The sequence below is a fragment of the Fundulus heteroclitus genome, chromosome 15, assembly GCF_011125445.2.
Source record: "Fundulus heteroclitus isolate FHET01 chromosome 15, MU-UCD_Fhet_4.1, whole genome shotgun sequence".
Lineage (NCBI taxonomy): Eukaryota > Metazoa > Chordata > Actinopteri > Cyprinodontiformes > Fundulidae > Fundulus > Fundulus heteroclitus.
Window position 1 is genome coordinate 14,432,529 of NC_046375.1, and position 18,762 is coordinate 14,451,290.

General features: G+C 39.6%; 2 protein-coding genes across 4 annotated transcripts; one reads left to right on the top strand and one right to left on the bottom strand.

Annotated features, from left to right (window-relative positions):
* The first annotated feature begins 1,129 nt into the window (after positions 1-1,129).
* eif2b4 (eukaryotic translation initiation factor 2B, subunit 4 delta) lies at positions 1,130-10,019 on the top strand. 3 transcript variants are annotated; one of them, XM_012880719.3, is made up of 14 exons: positions 1,130-1,446; positions 1,884-1,921; positions 1,999-2,179; positions 2,286-2,507; positions 2,609-2,691; positions 4,266-4,292; positions 4,615-4,706; positions 4,848-4,962; positions 6,403-6,479; positions 6,578-6,680; positions 8,914-9,041; positions 9,170-9,347; positions 9,450-9,630; positions 9,717-10,019. In XM_012880719.3, exons 1-14 carry the CDS (start codon positions 1,425-1,427, stop codon positions 9,914-9,916), a joined length of 1,647 nt encoding a protein of 548 aa, XP_012736173.2. In that variant the 5' UTR covers positions 1,130-1,424; the 3' UTR covers positions 9,917-10,019. The 3 variants fall into 3 exon arrangements, with proteins under 3 accessions (XP_012736173.2, XP_012736174.2, XP_021163310.2); XM_021307635.2 differs by lacking the exon at positions 1,130-1,446 and adding an exon at positions 1,459-1,522; XM_012880720.3 differs by lacking the exon at positions 4,266-4,292 and having other exon boundaries at positions 1,131-1,446.
* A 4,195-nt stretch (positions 10,020-14,214) lies between these two features.
* atraid (all-trans retinoic acid-induced differentiation factor) lies at positions 14,215-18,074 on the bottom strand. The gene is made up of 7 exons (XM_012880701.3): positions 17,941-18,074; positions 17,658-17,791; positions 17,355-17,423; positions 16,701-16,772; positions 16,471-16,592; positions 16,260-16,360; positions 14,215-15,129 (listed from the first exon to the last, which is right to left on the bottom strand). The coding sequence occupies exons 1-7, from the start codon at positions 18,031-18,033 to the stop codon at positions 15,025-15,027; spliced, it is 696 nt and encodes a 231-aa protein (XP_012736155.2). The 5' UTR covers positions 18,034-18,074; the 3' UTR covers positions 14,215-15,024.
* Positions 18,075-18,762: the final 688 nt, after the last annotated feature.

Genomic DNA, 18,762 nt, shown 5'->3' on the forward strand with positions numbered 1-18,762 from the left:
TGGATGGATGGATGGATGGATGGATGGATGGATGGATGGATGGATGGATGGATGGATGGATGGATGGATGGATGGAAAGTTTTGGATGGATGCCCTTCATTCCATGTAGTAGTAATTACCCTCACATAGATTAAAGAGTATTAAAATTGTCTATGAGAGAATAAAATGGAAGGACCAAAGTATATAAATACTGAATAAAAGCCTTGAAATCATAAAGTGAAGCCCTTTAATTTGACACAATTCTTTTTTTTTTTTTTCTTTTTTTTTTGTAATTTGTCTTATAGTTTTTAGCACTCTTGATTTATTTGGTGACTTTGCTCAAATTGTTTAAATTATCAAGTAGCGGGCATAATGGGGTCTTCAATCTGGACAGGTCACAGGTCATTCACATTAATGTTACAGGACTAAAACAAACAAATAAACAAAAAGCATTTACCCAACCACCTATGTGTAATTTAAAACAGCCAGTAGACCTAACATGCACGTTTTTCTGTGTACTGTCGCGAACGAAAATCAGTATAAAACACACACATGCATCAAGAAAAAAGAAGAACCCTGCATGAGAGTTGAATTCAGGACCTTCTTGCTGCCAGGCAGCAGCACTAACAATTGTAGCGTTATTGTGCAGCCATCATTCATGGCATATTTATAAAAAAAACTTCCAAATTAATACATATATTTAATTAAAACAATGTATATCTGCAGGTTAATTGAAAATAAAAACTGCTTCAGACTGTTAAAAAACACACACAACTGAACAAGCTCATCAAAACCAGTACTACTAGTTGCAACATTTAGCTAAATGCTTGTGTAATTTCAACATGGAAACACGAATTGATTTTTATTTTATTTTATTTTTTGTGTCTCTTTAATTAAAGAAATTAAATTGTGACTGAAAAAGAGAGCATTTACGGTGGATACTTTGCTTTTACTGCAAGAAATTAGGTGATTTCTGGACTTAGTTGTGTGAACATTATGGAAAATTAGGAAATTAAACATTTTCCTTCTTTTAATTTTTTCCTAAAAATTCTTCATTTCTTTCTTTCTTTCTTTCTTTTTTCCATTTTCATACTTATTAAAATGTATTTTCTGATTATTACACGTTTTTTATTCTTTGGTTTTATATTGACAACTTTTTATTTTGTGATTGCTTTCCCCCCACATTTCTCTTTTCTTTATTTTTTAATTCCTGAACGTATGAACGGTATTGCTGTATAGGCCAATAGGAGCGAAGGCCTAGTCTTAATCAAACTACAGAAAAGCGAACATTGCAGTAAAATGATAGAAATAAGAAATAAGAAACGAAGATGTTGTCTAATCAAAGAGGAGTTGGGGCATACCAGTAGAGGGCGGTGTGACCTGAAGACGGTTGTTGATGCTACAGTAGCAGCAGCAGAAGAAGAAGAGAAGCCCGTATCGTAAAGATGGCCGACAGTGGAGTGACAGGTGAGTTTGGGAATGTGTAACAGCTGCGCTTTTTATCACTTTGCCGCTGTTTTTGTTTCTTTTAACCATTTGTTACTTGGAGGAAGAATGTAGCTGTTGTCCTAGTGTTGGGGAGGGGGAGTTTCCTCTCTTGTAGCAGAGTTATTATTTCGGACGCGGGTGTTGCTAACGTTAGCATGGACGGTATAGTTTCACAGCAGACGTTGTAGCGGGGTTGCATCATTTATTGGAGTAGTATCCTGCTGGTTTTTAATACAGTTTTTTTTTTTTGTATCGATGCGATGCAGGTATTATGTACGAGAATCTCTCCTGTAACTCATGTCGGCACGCTGTAAAGTAGCGAAACTAAGTGTTATACTTTTCATCGCTGGTAACGAGTGAGTGCCAGCAGGCTCATCCTAGCGGTGCTGAAGTCATCATGTTGTCGTTCTTTGCAGATGGATTTGAAAAGACGGGTGGCATCGAGCGTGCAAAGGTCAGTTCGCCGTGGTCACTTGATGCCGGCGTGGGTTATGGTAGCGATCGTGACGCGATGTTCTCTTGACTGTTCAGAGTGAAGGCAAAGAGCTGACCAAAGAGGAGAAGCAACGACTGAGGAAGGAGAAGAAACAGCAGAAGAAAAACAAAGAGAAAAAAGATGACAGGGCTTCGCAGGAGAGCGGGAGAGAGAAGCAGGGTGTCAGCTCTGCTGCCTCAGCACCACAGCCTTCAGCGCAGTCGGCAGCTCAGAAAGGTAAAACCTCTGCTGGGATGTTTTGCCTGCAGGGCATCAACTCTCAAGCGGCCACGGTGACCGAGCATCTATCCCAGGACGTGTTTCTGCTTTTTTTTTTTTCAAGCTCCTTCAGCAGTGCCTGCTCCAGTTCCCGTGCCTGCCTCAGAGGCTCCCGCCCCAGCTCCGGCCCCGGCAGACAAGCCCGCCAAGAGTAAAGCCGAGCTGAAAGCTGAACGGCGAGCGCGGCAAGAGGCCGAGAGGGCCAGCAAGCAGGGCAAGAAGGGAGATCCGGGACAGCCAGGTGCCGCGGGCAAACCGAAAGCGCCCGCGAGTGAGCTGCAGCCAGGTAACGTTTTATACGCGCAAGCGGAAATCAATAAGCAACACCTTAAACCAAACTGGCTCATCGTGGCGACGTGAGTAGAAAATGTCTCTCTGTGTTTCCAGTGGTAAAAAGACTCCCAGAACACATCCAGGTGGACAATCCAGATGTTTTAAAGAAACTGGCCAAGAAGCTGGAAAGGCAACAGGTCAGATGGGTTACTTGTTTTAAGTAAAAAAAAAAAAAAAAAACCTGAAGAACATGGCCTTGTGAAACTACTCATACACCTAGGACCTTTCTCATATGTCGCCTTACAACCACAAACTAAATCTCTGTTATTAAAAATTTTATACGGTAGACCGACGCAAAGTAGTGCCTTGTTGTGAATTAAAATAAAATTGATACATGGTTCACAAATGAAGATGTGAACAGCGTGGCAGGCATCGGATGCAAAACATAACTATTCAAGTGTCCCAGTTTTCCTAAATGGATTCAAAAGGACTTTAAATATGATTTTTATCTAAACCATGCCTTTGCAGCTCTGGTTGTATGTTTACTGTTATTGTCCTCCAGAAAGGTGAACCTTCACCCCCACCCCAAGTCATGTAACAGAATTTCTTCGAGGATTGCCCGGTATTTATCTCCATCCATTTTCCCATCAACCATGACCAGCTTTCCCTGTCTTTTCCAAAAGAAAAAGGTTCCCCAAAACATGATGGGTTCTAAGCCATGTTGTACCGTCAGGGTGTACAGTGTTGGTGTTCCTCTAAACGTAGCATCTTACGATTAGCCCAAAATACACCTCATTGTCCGCTCCTCCATGTGTTAACCGTGTCTGCGACTTGGCTTGTGACAAACTTTATTCTTTTAATAACTGCTTTCTTCCTGATAATCTTTTTTTTTTTTTTTTTGGGTCAGGACCAGATTTATTGAATGGACTACTAGTAGCCGTCCTGTAGGCAGATTTTCCCACAGGAGCTGTGGATTTCTGCAGCTCCTCCACAGCTACAAGGCGCTTTTTGGCAGATTCTCTTATGATTGCTGTCCTTGCCTAGTCAGTTGCCACTTAGTTCAGTTAGATCACCATGTTGTAGTTGGTCATTCTCTTTCCCATTTTCAGATGAATGATTAAATTGTTCCATAAAATGTTTAAAGCTGTCGATTATTTCATGACACAACCCTGCTTTAAACTTCTCCAGAACTCTATACATGACCTGTCTGGTCTTTATGATGCGGTTTGTTCACTAATTCTGCAACATACCTCAGAGGCCTTCACAGAACGGCTCTATTAATGAAATGAGTAAATTATACACAGATGAACTCTATTTAGAGACTTGTAGAGGAAGTTGATAGCACTGGAATTTATGTAGGGGTACTAAAGTAAAGGGGACTGAATAGCAATTTCCTCTAGACTTTTCAGATTTTTTGTTTTGTAAAAAGATTTTTAAAATTTTAAAGCAATGTGCTAAATAATAATGTTCTACTTTGCGTTGGTCGGTCACATGAATTCAGAATAAAATGCATTAAAATTTGTGGCTGTAACCTGACAAAATGTAAAAAGTGTAAAGGGGATGTGATTAGTCTTGCAAGGCTCTCTGTCCTTAGTGCAGTTATCAGGTACAGACAGCAAGTAACAGTATTATGTGAATGTATCTTTAATTACATGTGAGAATATTAGTTTTATTATTACATTCTAGGAATATGACTAATTGTTTTGAATTGTTTTCGGAGTAGGTCTAAACAGTTAGATCTGCATGTCATGGTATGAACGTTTTTTTCCAGACCCCAGGGCAAAATTCTGCTAAAAAGGTATAAGCCGTCGAGTTCAGACTCTTTAAAACGTTTGCTGTTGACAATTTGTATTTTTTATTTTTTTATTTTTTTCTCTTTAACAGTAGTGTGCGCCGACTGGATGTGGCTATTTAGATTTAGATACTTTTGTGTTGCTGTGCTCACTTAAAACTCTGAGCTTCTTGCTTTTCAGGACGCGCTCTCCTATTAAATCTGTTTGGCATGTGTAATTGTGTTCGGAGAGTGGCAGAAAAATCAACTGTGTCTTTTGCCGTCTTTTGTTTTCTAGTGGTCTATAGGTTTTTATTTTTTAATTAATTTTTTGACATCCTGGTTTCAGATTCCACTACGCTTAGACTACGGCTACAAAGTCAGCCTGTTTTCACATCTCCACCAGTACAGTCGCAAAGCCCCACTAACACAGCAACTCAGGTGAGCTCAGCACCAGCTTATTTAACCTTGTTCATGCAGCGTTTATTCAGTATGCAACCAAAAAAAAAACAGTTCGTAGGCCATTGTGACCACCTTCAGTCTTTTTAGTAATTCTTAAATGTGTTTTTTTGCTGTTTGCAGCATTCCTTCAACGGTGATTCATCCCGCTATTGTCCGGCTGGGCCTCCAGTATTCCCAGGGCATCGTGGCTGGGTCCAATGCTCGCTCGGTTGCCCTGCTGCATGCCTTCAGACAGGTGCTGATCCAAAAAAGCGATTCACTTTCATTCCTTTATGCTCCTGATCTTCTTTCTCTTGCATGTTTAGGGCTCATACACAAGTAAAAAGCGGTGCAGTGCAACATTTCTAATGATTTATCAGAAGCAACATAATGTGACAGACCTATATAAGTTTTGATCTTTGATTTTAATTACTTGTAATCAAGAAAGCTGCATCCATCCCTCCCATTTCTCCCTTTTCTAAAGTTAGAGGGACATAAAATTCTTGTTGCTAGTAAAAGACTAAAACTAGAAGTTTATCTGCAGTGTACTGCAGAAGAATTCTCACCCTTTGAATTTTGTCACTTTACAACTACAAATTTTATTTTATTTTATTTGGATTTTATATTACAAGCAAACACAAAGTAGCACCTAATTGTGAAAGAAGAAGAAAATGAAACGTTGGTTTTCAAAATGTTCTACAGATAAAAATCTTAAAAAGCAGCATACATCCAATTTTTTTCTTAAACCATCTTCAGCTGAAATTATAGTGGCAGGTCTTATGGGCATCTCTCTACCAGCTTTGCACATCTGGAGGCTGAAATGTTTCCCTTTTCTTTGGAAAATAGCTGAAGCTCAAAAATATTAAACAAAAGTGTTTAAGTTCTGGAATAGCTTCTGAAGAATTTGTGCCCTGGACTTTGACTGGGCCGTTTTACCTCCGCATAAAAATGCTTTGATCTGGTATAATTTGTGAATAGATTGAAGCTGTAGATTTTTATACCGAAACTAGATTACACAGGTGAGCCAAGTTGCTTCTGCAGGTAAATAGCAGCACTAGATTTTATTTGGGGGGTCTCAGAGCAAGAGAAGCTGAATACAAATAAAATGCAAACTTCTCAGGTTTTTATTTGTAAACATTTTGAACTGAAATGTTACTCTTTTCCTTCACTTGACAATTATGCACGACTTTGTGCTTGTCTATAACATACAATCCCAGTAAAATAAAGATTTGTGGTTTTAAATATGACAAAACAATTTAAAAGGGATGGTTTTGTAAGTCACTATATGTAAAGTCTCAATGTTATTACTTTCTTTGTCTGAAGGCGGGGATATATGAAGAGCCACTAGATGGCGCTGTAACCTACACTTTGAACTGGTGCAACAGTAGAGAAAATCTTGTAGATGGACAGTGTATAAACTGATTTGGTTATTTTTTAAGTGATAAATTGAATTTGGAAATTGTTTTTTGTTTCCATACTTTTCTTTTATCTCTCTGTTTAAATAAGTTATTAAAACTGTTTTTTTAATATCTTATGCATTTTTATGACGATACAGCTCTTTACATGGGTTTATATGTGAAGGATATTCTTAACCTTGAATGGTCTCACTTTATTTTCTTCATAGTTCTAAAGAAAATTAAATGTCTTGTCGCTGATAAATGAGGAATTTGTTTAAACGGTTTTCTTCCCTCTGCAGGTAATAAGGGACTACACGACGCCTCCAAATGAAGAGCTGTCCAGAGACTTGGTCAACAGACTCAAACCATATATTAGGTACCTGTCCAACCTGTCTTTAAACCAAAATTATTAATACATTTTTACAAATACAAGTTTTTTTTAGTCTAAAATACACCATTTGCCTTTTTATTCAGTTTTTTGAATCAGTGTCGCCCTCTATCAGCCAGCATGGGGAACGCAATCAAATACATCAAGAAGGAGATCTCCAACATTCCCAGTCAGTGCAAGGAAGAAGAGGTTTGTGTTCAAAAATAAAAAGTAGCCCTGCAGATTAGCTCAGTTCAATGCCTTGCAAAAGTATTGAACTATTTCACACTTTGGCTCGTTACAACTTTCCTCTTTAGGCGCAGTACACGGCCATCATGTCAGCAGTGGTGCTTCTTTAGCCGCCGAGTGCAGCAGAGAGGCTTGTGTTGCAAAAACACGTGATTTTCATCATTAAAAGTCAGAGCACAACTACTGTGGCCAATTCATTGTTTATAGTTTTAAAGAGCCATATTACGGCCAATAGAAAGGTGTGAATCTAACGAGTTTAAAACTGATTTCTTCAAGCTCTGTTTGGCAATCAGTTATAGCCATAAAACCTGTGATAATTGGAATGGAAGTAAAGTTTTATTGACTTCAAAGTCAGAGGAAGTTTGTAAGTTTTAAAAGGTTAAAGCATTAGAGACATGTTACAAAGGAGCATTAACCAGTCACAAGTTCTGTTTCTGTCAACCTTTTTCAATGCGCATTTTAAAATATCGCATTGGAAAAGTTTGATGGAAACGGCAAAAATCAAATTAACTCGCTAAATTTCGCAAAGGTTTTTACGCTCGCTTGAAGTGGTTTTTGTCCTTTTCAAAAACAGTAAATGCGCTAAAGAGGCTAAAGAGGAGATTGAAATACATTTGTTGAATTAGTTCTGAAGTAGCGAACGTTTACCTCAGATGACTGATCAGCTGTTTCTGCTGCCGATGTTTTCTCAAATATTCCCGTAACACTTGAAAACAAGTTTGGCAGCAACAACCTGTGCGTTTGGACCTATGAAAAGACGCGAGCATTTCTCATCAGCACATTCATTAGAACCTCACTCCACTACTGATCTGTGGTCTGTGCTAGTTAGCAACATCTACTTCCTGTTTATTACAGCTAACATCAACGTATGGCGACAATACGCTGAGCGTCGCCTGGTCAATTCACTATAAACCAGTAGATGAAAACACGTCTTTGAGTCGCATATTTTAAAGGTTCGCTCAAAATTCACATGTGAAGTCGACGGAATCACAGCTACATGCAGCAGTCAACTTAGTTTGATCCATGGCCATTGTGTTTATTTATGACCCAAGAAAATATTATTTTGACTGAATGATTTTAAAGTCTTCGTTAACAGACGGTTAAAGCCGATACCAATAATTTTAAACTTATCACTGTTACAGTTAACAAAAAATTTGAGATGTAGGATAAGTTTAAATTACTGAAATATGCTAAAAATTATTGAACTGTTCCAAAGTCTGAGTCTGCTCCCTACACAAAACTATCCAAACGTGTCTGGTTAAAAGTAGAGCCGGCAATTTAGTTCCGGAAATGTAAGTTAAAAAAAAACAGTGTCCCTTTTTGAATAACTGCACATACGCAAGACCATTTTACCTGCTCTTCAGGGGGATTATTATAATTATTCCCAAATCCACTCCGGTCTTATTTATTTCTACTGAGTCCTTCCTCTTCTTCTTATAAACTTGAATATGGTTCACTTCTTGCGACTCTCAGCCATGTTGAAAGCATACGGCTACAATGAACAGCTAATACCTAAGCTAACCGGATACTTAGACACTAAAAGTGCGCTTGCGTTGCCAGCAAGTGGAAACTAACAAGGAACAAGCTGGCACACTGGTGTTACCGTAGTGTCAATGATTGGCATGTGGGGCAACCAATAGATAAGGTGATTACCGCCAGAACTCAAGGGACAGAGGGGGGTGAGAGCAGGACCAAGACTCTGACTAATCCCTGCCATTTTCTTTACCTCCTGTTTGTAAATATATAATGTATTAAATACTTTCCAGATGGCAGGATCATTTCACCTAATATAACAACGTTTCTGAACAGGGTTACCAACTATAGCTTCAAAGTAAAAAAAAAACTACTACTTCCTACCAGGGTGATTTCTTAGATCCGTTTTTTTTTTTACCCTGATGATCTAGTTTTCGTCTGGGATGTGTAGGGAAGTAAATATTTCCTAGAAAATGTTCCAGCAGTCGAAATGCCAAAAAATAAACTCTGGCCATCCCCCTGAACACACCATCGCCTATGGGGGATGTTTTTTTTTTTTTTTCCCCAGTAGGAACAGTTAGTTGTGGAGCTAGTAGAAGCTAAATCCAGAGCAATGCTGTAAGGAAACACTTGTAGAGGCTGCTTTGAGACTGGGGTGGTGGGTCAACAAACGTAGCCGCAGTTTTGATTTGTAATCGTTGCACTATGCTTTCCCTTTTAGGCAAAAAGCAAACTGCTCCACTGCATCGAGTGGTACATCAAAGAAAAGATCATTCTTGCTGCTAAAGCTATAGCGGAGTCCTCCATAGAAAAGATCAGTGATGGAGATGTCATCCTCATTTATGGATGGTGAGGCTTTTCTTTCAGCTTTACAATATTATGTTTGTTACTAAGCACTGCTTTGTTTATTGGATTAAATAAGGTATTCCCACCACTCAGACTTCTTTAAAACACTTTCTGTTCCCTGCTTCTGCCAGTTCTTCCCTGGTCAACCACATCCTCTGTGAGGCCTTTGAGAAAAGCAGGAAGTTTCGCGTCATTGTAGTAGACAGTCGGCCTCGGCTAGAGGGCCGGGAGGCCCTGAGGCGGCTGGTACAGAGAGGCATCAGCTGCACCTATGTCCTTATCTCAGCTGTATCCTACATCCTTCCAGAGGTAATCGGGAAGTAAATTACACTTTAATGTCGTGTGTTAAATTCAGAGATGCCAAAAGATTCATATATAAGCTCTTAATTACTATTTATTTTTTTTATTTAGGTATCGAAGGTGTTCCTTGGCGCTCATGCCCTCCTGGCTAATGGTTACGTTATGTCTCGAGTGGGAACTTCACAGATAGCTCTAGTGGCCAAAGCCTTTAACGTGCCTGTGCTGGTTTGTTGTGAGACCTACAAGTTCTGCGAGAGGGTTCAGACGGACTCGTTCGTATCCAATGAGCTAGGTATGCCAAAGCTTTCTGCTTTCTAACTCTTCTGGACGTTCAGATGTCCGCTGGCTCATCTTCATCGCTTTTTTTTTTTCCCCCAGATGACCCCGATGACCTCATCGTGACCCGTAAGGGGCGGACCCAGCTGGAGAACTGGCAGCAGGAGCCCTCCCTGGGTCTGCTGAACCTAGTGTATGACGTGACGCCTCCTGATTTCGTGGATCTGGTCATCACAGAACTGGGAATGATCCCGTGCACTTCGGTCCCCGTGGTGCTGCGGGTCAAAAACGTCGATCAGTGAGCGCCCTTCTTGCGGCTTGTGTGCACGAGCGCTTGCACACAAACGCGCAGGGTCGTGCTTTTAGCATGCAATAAAGGTATATCTGAAATGACAAACTTTTAAATGACATTCATGTGTGTTTTTATGGGTCTTTGGAAAAGGAAACGTGTTTGATGGTAAATATTAATAAATTCATCTGAATAACCTGTTAGGGGAGACAGCTATGGCGTAGGGTGGTAAGCTAACCATAAAAGCTTGGTAATTAAAGCTGAAGCTGAGGAGCCTCTGAAAAGAGTTTTACTGCTACATAAATTCAGTTTAGTTTAAAGACCTGGATCTTTTAAATGAGCACAAAGGTAGTTTATGTCCTCAGTCAGCACATGATCCTCATGTGTTTTGAAAAAAAGCACCATATTCCGGCACAGCGGCTTTCTCATGATTGCTGTATTCAGGGAGTGTCGGTTGAAGTTGTTTCTTGTGCAGAACGTGATTGCTTCCAAGGTAACGCGGTGTCATCACTGCTTTATCTCCACAAAGGCAAGGATATTGCTGCTCAGTAATCACACAGTTCTCAAATCATTAAGACCCTCGGTGGAGTAATCAGCTGATGCACAGTAAGCTTTAGGGTGCCCAAGAAAGTCAGGCAGGTACCTGGAAGGTCCCTTAATGAGAGTCAGCCAGTGCTGATCTTGATTAAGAGTGAAGCATGCACATTAGTGTTTCTCAGATGTGATGCACAACTGTAAAGAACTCAGAGAAATGAGGAACACAAAGACTGGCGTTAGGCATGAAGTGGCAGGAGGAAGGTCCAGAAAAGAAGTGCAAGCCCCAATGAGTCCTGTGCCATGGCAACAGCGAAGAACCAGAGACCTTTTACTATGTAGGAGTTGCCTCTCATTGACCCATGCCTAAAATCATTACCATGATGGAAGAATGGTGTCAAAACATCCATCAAGAGCAAATTTATCCAATCATTCAACAGAAATTTGATGACAGGTTGATCTTTCAGCCCCATGGAGCATCTTGTTGCAAGAGAAGAGCGATAAAGTGACTCCAGATATCTTTATCTTGTTGAACACCTTTTGTTATTTTGGGTTAATACAGGTACGTTTAAAAAAAAAAAATTAATATTGAAAAAGGTGTAATGTTTTTTGCCAGACATTTCAGGTAGTGAAATGTTCATTTTCATCACACAGGAAAATATTTCAAGCTTTAATTCCTTGTGATTTTGATGATTTTGGCTCAGAGGTAAAGAAAACCCAGAATTCAGTGTCTCAGGAAATTAGAATTAGAGCGGTCAAAAAAAAAAATGTTAAGTGCAAACGTCAGGCTTCTGAAAAGTTTGTCCATTTCAGTCTAACATGCTGCAAACAACCTCTTCCTGGACCACTTTTCTTCCACCCAGTACCGCACATCTCTCGGGTCTCAGCTATCATCCACCCCCTCCGCTTCAGATGACTCCACTAATGAACCACATTGCACCACCCTGTCCTCCTCAATGCTCCAACTGAGGAACATTCTGCAAAAAACCAAGGTGAGGAAGGCTGCGGGTCCGGATGCTATCAGCATCTCAGGAGCCTAGACCTGAGGTGCTGTCCAGATCAGCTGAGTGGCGTTATAGGGAACATCTTCAATATCAGGCTAAAATGGAGGAGACTACCACAGCCATGGATGACCTGTGTGGCACCAGCACCCAAGACAGTACATCTGAAAGACCTAGAGGCTGGGAGCACTGTGAGGATCACAATCTTTGATTTCTCCGGTGAATTCAACACCATCCAACCAGGACTCCTGAAGAACAAGTGGACCACCACCTGTCACAACGGATTACCTCAGTGGTGGACCGCTTTATGTGAGCATGCTGTGATTCTGACACGCTGATCTGCAGCACAGGAGCACTGCAGGGAACCGTGCCGGCACAGTCTCTGTTCACCCTCTACACAGCGGACTTCTCCCGTCAGCTCCACAGGTTGCCACCTTCAGAAGTTCTCTGACTCTGCCATAGTCTGTCTCCTCACAGAGGAGGACGAATCAGGATACGACAGTGGATACAGAGTTTTTGTAGACTGGTGCCAACAGAACCACCTCGTGTTAAATGCAAGGAAAACAAAGGAGCTGGTGGTGGATTTTTCGCTGACACACCCACCTCACTGACACAGGTAAACATTCAGGGAACTGATGTTGGGATAGTGGACTCGTATAAGTACCTGGGTGTTCACTTGAACAACAAACTACAGGACTGTCTCAGAAAATTAGAATATTGTGATAAAGTTCTTTATTTTCTGTAATGCAATTAATAAACATGAAATGTCATACATTCTGGATTCATTACAAATCAACTGAAATATCGCAAGCCTTTTATTATTTTAATATCGCTGATTATGGCGTACAGCTGAAGAAAATTCAAAAATCCTATCTCAAAATATTAGAATATTTCCTCAGACCAAGTAAAAAAAAATTATAACAGCAAAACAAAATCAAACGTTTGAAAATGTCCATTAATGCACTCAGTGCTTGGTTGGGAATCCTTTTGCACAAATTACTGCATCAATGCAGCGTGGCATGGAGGCAATCAGCCTGTGGCATTGCTGAGGTGTTATGGATGCCCAGGATGCTTCAATAGCGGCCTTTAGCTCATTTGCATTGTTGGGTCTGGTGTCTTTCAGCTTCTTCTTCACAATACCCCACAAATTCTCTATGGGGTTCAGGTCAGGGGAATTGGATGGCCAATCAAGGACAGTAATGCCATGGTCAGTACACCAGTTACTGTGAGAATCTTATGTCGTCTCTTAACCACTACCATACTTGTGATTTAGTTTACTGAACCAAGCTGAGGGTTTTTCAAGGCTCAGGAAACCCTGCAGTGTTTCGAGTTAATTAGACGATTCAAGTGATTAGTTGAATAGCCTCCTAGTATACTTTTTCACGATATTCTAATATTTTGAGATAGGATATTTGGGTTTCTTAAGCTGTAAGCCATAATCAGTGATATTAAAACAATAAAAGGCTTGCGATATTTCAGTTGATTTGTAATGAATCCAGAATGTATGACATTTCATGTTTTTTTAATTGCATTACAGAAAATAAAGAACTTTATCACAATATTCTAATTTTCTGAGACAGTCCTGTAGACTGGAGGCACAACACTGATGCTCTTTACAGGAAGGGTCAGAGCAGATGCTATACCTGCTGAGGAGGCTGGGGTCTTTTGGAGTGTAAGGGGCGCTCTTGAAGACCTTCTTTGCCTCTCTGGTAGCATCAGCCATCTTCTGTGGTGTGGTTTGAGCAGCAGCTTATCTGTAGCTGAGAGGAAGCGGCTAGATAAGATCATTAGGAGGGCCAGCTCTACTCTCGGATGCCCCCTGGACCCTGCGCAGGCGGTGGAAGGACTGTAAGAAAAATCACATCACTGATGGACAATGTCTTCCATCCTGTGCACGAAGCTGTTGCAGAGCTGTTTTATTGACAGACTGCTGCATCCCAGATGCTCTAAGAGGCGTTTCCGCAGATCATTCCCCCCAGCTGCTGTTAAGACTTTAGAATCTCTGCTGCTCACAACAAACTCAATAAGTCTTTATAACATGTTAATGGTTGCACGGGTTCTGAGCTGATCAGGAATCATTTACACAGTTTCTCAGATGTGCTAAGGTGCACTTGCAAACACCTAGCTACTCCGAGATGCGGCTTTACTAAAATGCATATGAGCTCATATTGTTCTGTAAACACGCTGGGGTTTTTTTTTCCATTGTTAACTTGAATATTTAAAAAATAAAATTACCTGAGTATGCCATCTTGTCAATGATTGTGAAATATTACTCTGGCATTTACTTTTGTCGAATCCTCTGTTGCTCTAGAACTAACTTGATTAGCTTATTTTTTCATTACTATAAACTGTGTGTAACTGTCTTTGCCACTGCATGAATTTCCCCATTGTCAGACAATAAAGGAATTTCCTATCCTATTTCTATGCACTCAGTACTTGGTTGGGCATCCTCTGGCATCAATTATTGCATCAATGCACCATGGTATAGAGGCGATCAGCATGTGCCGCTGCGTATATGTAATTGAAGCCCAGATTGTAAGCCATAATCATAAGTACAAGAACCAGAGGCTTCAAATAACATCACTCTGTGTAACGATGTATGAGTTTCACCTTCTGTGATCACTGGCGAAATAATATTGCACTTTTATGCAACGTTCTCATTTTTAGAGATGCACCTGTATTTCTTATTGAACTTTCTGTTTACAGTGGAAACATTTGTCCAGAAGGTCTCATACACCTGAGCCACAAAAGTCTCAAAAAGAAAACAAAACTACAATAATATTTTGAAATCTTTATTAAAACCCTGAACTTTGAACAAATGATATAACACAGGAAAACACGTCCAGATTGTGGAGAGTATTTCAGGACAAGATTCAGAAACTCCAATGAAACAGAGTTAATATTCCATCAGCCACATAGAAGAAGAAAAGGCCATTATACAAACAGCAATAATATTCAATCCCTAATGTTTCTGTAGCAAATCTGTTAGGTAACCAGATCCACTAAACCTGTTTGCCTAAACTGCCAGGAAACATTTAAAAGAAAATGTAATGAATGAAACATTTACTGTGATATTAAATTCATCCCCCTGAGTACATTTAAATAATACCCTTGAATTAAAGAGGTTAAAATCGTCATTAAAGTGCAACCAAACGTCCATTTTTTTGGTAATTGAATTTTTAACAGCCGTCTTATTCCCCAAAGTAAACCACACTGTCAGCATGCAATACCTTGTTGCTCAACCTTGTCTAAACATGCATAACATTATTATTTTTGGTGTAAACTCGCACACATCTAACACTCGCTCTGCAGAATGAGCCGCAGTGTACACTATTTTCTGTCAGTTAACTTACAAGCAACGATAGTGGTCATATTTTAAAAACATTATTTTGTTCTAAAATGTATCACATTGATTAAATTAAAAATGCCAGTTTTTTCAGTCTTCCCCAAAATAAAATATAGCTGCATCAGAAAAAGTGTAACAGTCATAAAATATGTACATAGGAGCGCCGTTGGTGCCACAACGGCCTTTTGTCAGCATTATTATCCGTGTCAGGAGTCCGTTTCTTGTCAGACTAAAAGCATCTCAGAGTGATTTGGCTTTACGTCTCTGGCTAACCCACAAGAGGAAGGACATCACCACCATGGATGCTGCAAGAGGCCCGAACACCTTCACGGCTGGGAACTCGCCCTGTAGGAAAGTTTGAAAAAAAGAAGTGTTCTGAAAAAAATTCTCACTGTCTATGTCGATTATAGCGGAAAAATAAGAATAACAAAAAATTTATATATATATATATATATATATATATATATATATATATATATATATATATATATATATATATATATTAGGGCTGGGCAACGATTAAAATATTTAATCGCGATTAATCGCCCTGATTAATCGCGATTAATCGCGATTAATCGCATTGTATTTACAAACTCCAAGAATGAATTCAAAAGTAGTGTAAAGAACACTTTTATTTTAATGTTCTGCTGCCATATGAACAAAAGTGTTGTAACATTTGTAGCACTTATCAGTAACACATATTTAGTGTAAAGCTCAACTTAAACATGTAAAACAAAAAATAGCAATAATAATAAATTAAAGCTTATTGCCACTGACAGGGAATTCTCTTTATGGGGAAAAAATCTACCAAAAACAGGCAATTTCTAAAGTAACAGCAGGGAGCAGCATTACCATTTTATGTTCAATACCAAAGTTAAACTTGGCAGTGGTTACAACTAACTTGTTTCTGTCATATTCGATGCTGGAAGAACTTTAAACTGAAATGCTTGCTAACTCGATATGCTTGCGTTGCTTGCGTTTATTTGATGTTAACACGCGTTTTTTTGTTGTTGCTTTCTCGCGTTCATATAGTGAATGGCAGGGAAAAACAGGCAAAAACACATGGATACTTTGAAACGAGAAGCGACTTCACCGACGGCGTCGATGCAGACTCCGCTCCGCACCAAACTTGTTCCGGCCGCCAACTCACCGCCTCGCCTCGCCCCGCCTAAGATCGCTCGCGGTACCTGCGGGAAACACCGCCTTCCGCATGTCGGCTTTGTTTTTTTCCGGGCAGTATCTTTCTTCCTCTGAATCCGAGGTTTGGCTGACAGCGAGGTTATTGGCGCATTATCGCCACCTACTGTTCTGATTCAAACCCCTACACCGCAGCAACAGACCTTCACAAAATAAAAGCATGCGTTAATGCGCGTTAAAGAAAATATCGCCGTTAATAGTCTAATGAGTTAACGCAAAATTAACGCGTTAACTTGCCCAGCCCTAATATATATATATATATATGTTTAAGAACTGACCTGTCGAAGACACTTGTATCCATGATAGTTTTCCGCACATATGCATTCAAACAGGCCAGGGCCGTAGGGATCGCAACGGGAGTTTTCCGGACAGTTCATGGCTATGGATTCCCAATACATGTCAACAAAGGTCACACGTTGCAAAACAAATATTTTAAAAGTCTTCAGAAGCCTTCTGGGACAGTGAAATATCGGTCGAACGTTGACTTACACATCTGTCCTGTCTGGTTGCACATGTTTTTCTGGCCCTCGCAGAACCGCTTTCCCTGTGTGACTTCCACCTTCTGCCAAGAAATGTTGCCGCCCGGACAAACCAGGTCCTGCGGTAAAATCCTTAACAAACGTGGAAATTTATTGAAGGGGAGGAAAAAATTATAAAGATCATAAAGCTAACCACCTATTTATATGGAAACCTTATCGGAAATCTTGAATGCCACTTACAAGTAATTTAGGTCAAGAAATCCGAGGAACACTTTCTCACTGATGTTGACAATGGGATTTAGAGAGAGATCTCTGTGAAAAAAAGACATTTATCAAGACAATGCGTACGTGAGAGCAAAGAAAAGTACATTTGCAAGGCCTTGTACACTTCTTTGCAAGGTAACTTTACCTTTTCTTTACGTAATTGAACAACACAAAGTACTCCAAAATTGAGAAAGTTAAAAAAAAACTAGCCATGGTTTTATTTTTACAACAGAAAAATAGGGACAATACTAAATTGTTCCTAATTAGGGCTCATAAACCTATCTGACTCAGCTTGACTTATTTTGCACAGACGAGTTTGCAAATGTTTCAGTCTGATCATGTGCAAAGCTGTAACAGACACTTCAAAACATCTGACTGCAGCAAAGGGGGATTCTGCAAAGCACCGAGTCAATGGGCTGAGTACACATGCATGCCACACTTTTCAGATGTTTACATGTGAAGTACGTAGCACGTATCATTTTCATTTCACCTCCTGATTTAGTACTACTTCCGGCCGCCACATCATATAATCACAATAAAACACATTAACTTTAGATGTCGAAACACACCCAAAATGTGGAACATTTCAAGAGGCGTTAATACTTTTGCTTGGCACTGCGGTTCACTTACATCATGAACACTTTGGATGCTCCTGGAAGGTCTTCCACTTGAGTCAGTGAACAATTGGATAAATCCAGCCTGACAAACGCAAAGCAACAACGACACGTTCAATTTCCTGAAACAAATCTTCACTTTTCTTCATGGCTCATGAAGCGAATTACGACATTTGCAATACATAGAAGGAAAGAACTGAAAACAAACGAACATTAGTTTGAATATCTTTAATGTAAAAAGAAAATATAATATTAATAACAAAGTGTGTGTGGTGTTGCAAGATTTAAATTAAGGGCAGTATTGATATTTCTACCCTACCCGATGATGCGTTCAGGGTCGCTTGTGTTATCGTTCGATAAACAGCACCTCCTGTCTATCCGTCCAGCGGATCGAGAACAGAATTGCCCCACATCGGTGTCGTTTTGGACTGTACCACCACAGAGCGAGCATACCTGTGTTTGGAAATCACATTGTGAAAAAAAAACTGTAGCAAACAAGAATCACTGACAGTCCCCGAGAGCCACAATAATACAGCCATAAAAAGCAAGCTGCTTTATCAGGATTTGTTGCGCCATTACTCCGGTGGCTCCAGCAGACTTACCTGCAGCCCAGTCAGCTGATAACTTTCGTTAAAAAACAAATTAAAGATAAAAACAAGAGCGACAACCTCCCTCCCGCGGAGCAACGATTGCATTTTTTTTATTTAATGTCACGTGACTGTACTTTACAACTCACGTGACAGGAAGCTGGTAAATCTGCGTCGCATTCAGGTAAAGACAAGTTAGACTTTGGTTTTTGATGTTAATAGGATAGAAATCGAGGCGTGAATGTCTGTAAAATTGTGTAAGCTGTATCAAAGAATATTTGATTTATGTCTTAAGGCAAAAGCATTTAAACAGACATTTTAAGAATATTTATATTCTGAAACAGGAATATAAACACAGTTTCTAAAAATAAATATTTAATTATACAAGTGTATGTGGGTTATTTAATTATAAACCAGTAACATTTTTGCAAGTAATTACTAACTGAGCTTTTGCAGTCACGTTGGATTGGACTAAATGGAAATGGAGTCTATTTGGAAAATTCAAAGCATATAAATAACTAATGTGGATTCCCCCATAAGTATGCATTGGAAGATAATTCAGGGAAAATATAAGCATTGTTTTTTGTATGTAGTTTACTGTCTTCCTGTAAAGAAAAAAAAAGAAAAAAAAAAAAAGGTCAACGCATCTGCCATGTTGTGAGTGTCAAGTTCTCCTCGGGATCCCCTTTCGGTTTTCCGAATAAAAGAAACGCAAAAATTAACATTGAGCAAATTTTGATTAACCATTCTTACACACAGTGATATATGATAATTTCAGTGCGAATATGGTGATTACTTAGACAAATAAATACTGAACTATATCTACCAGTAATGCGT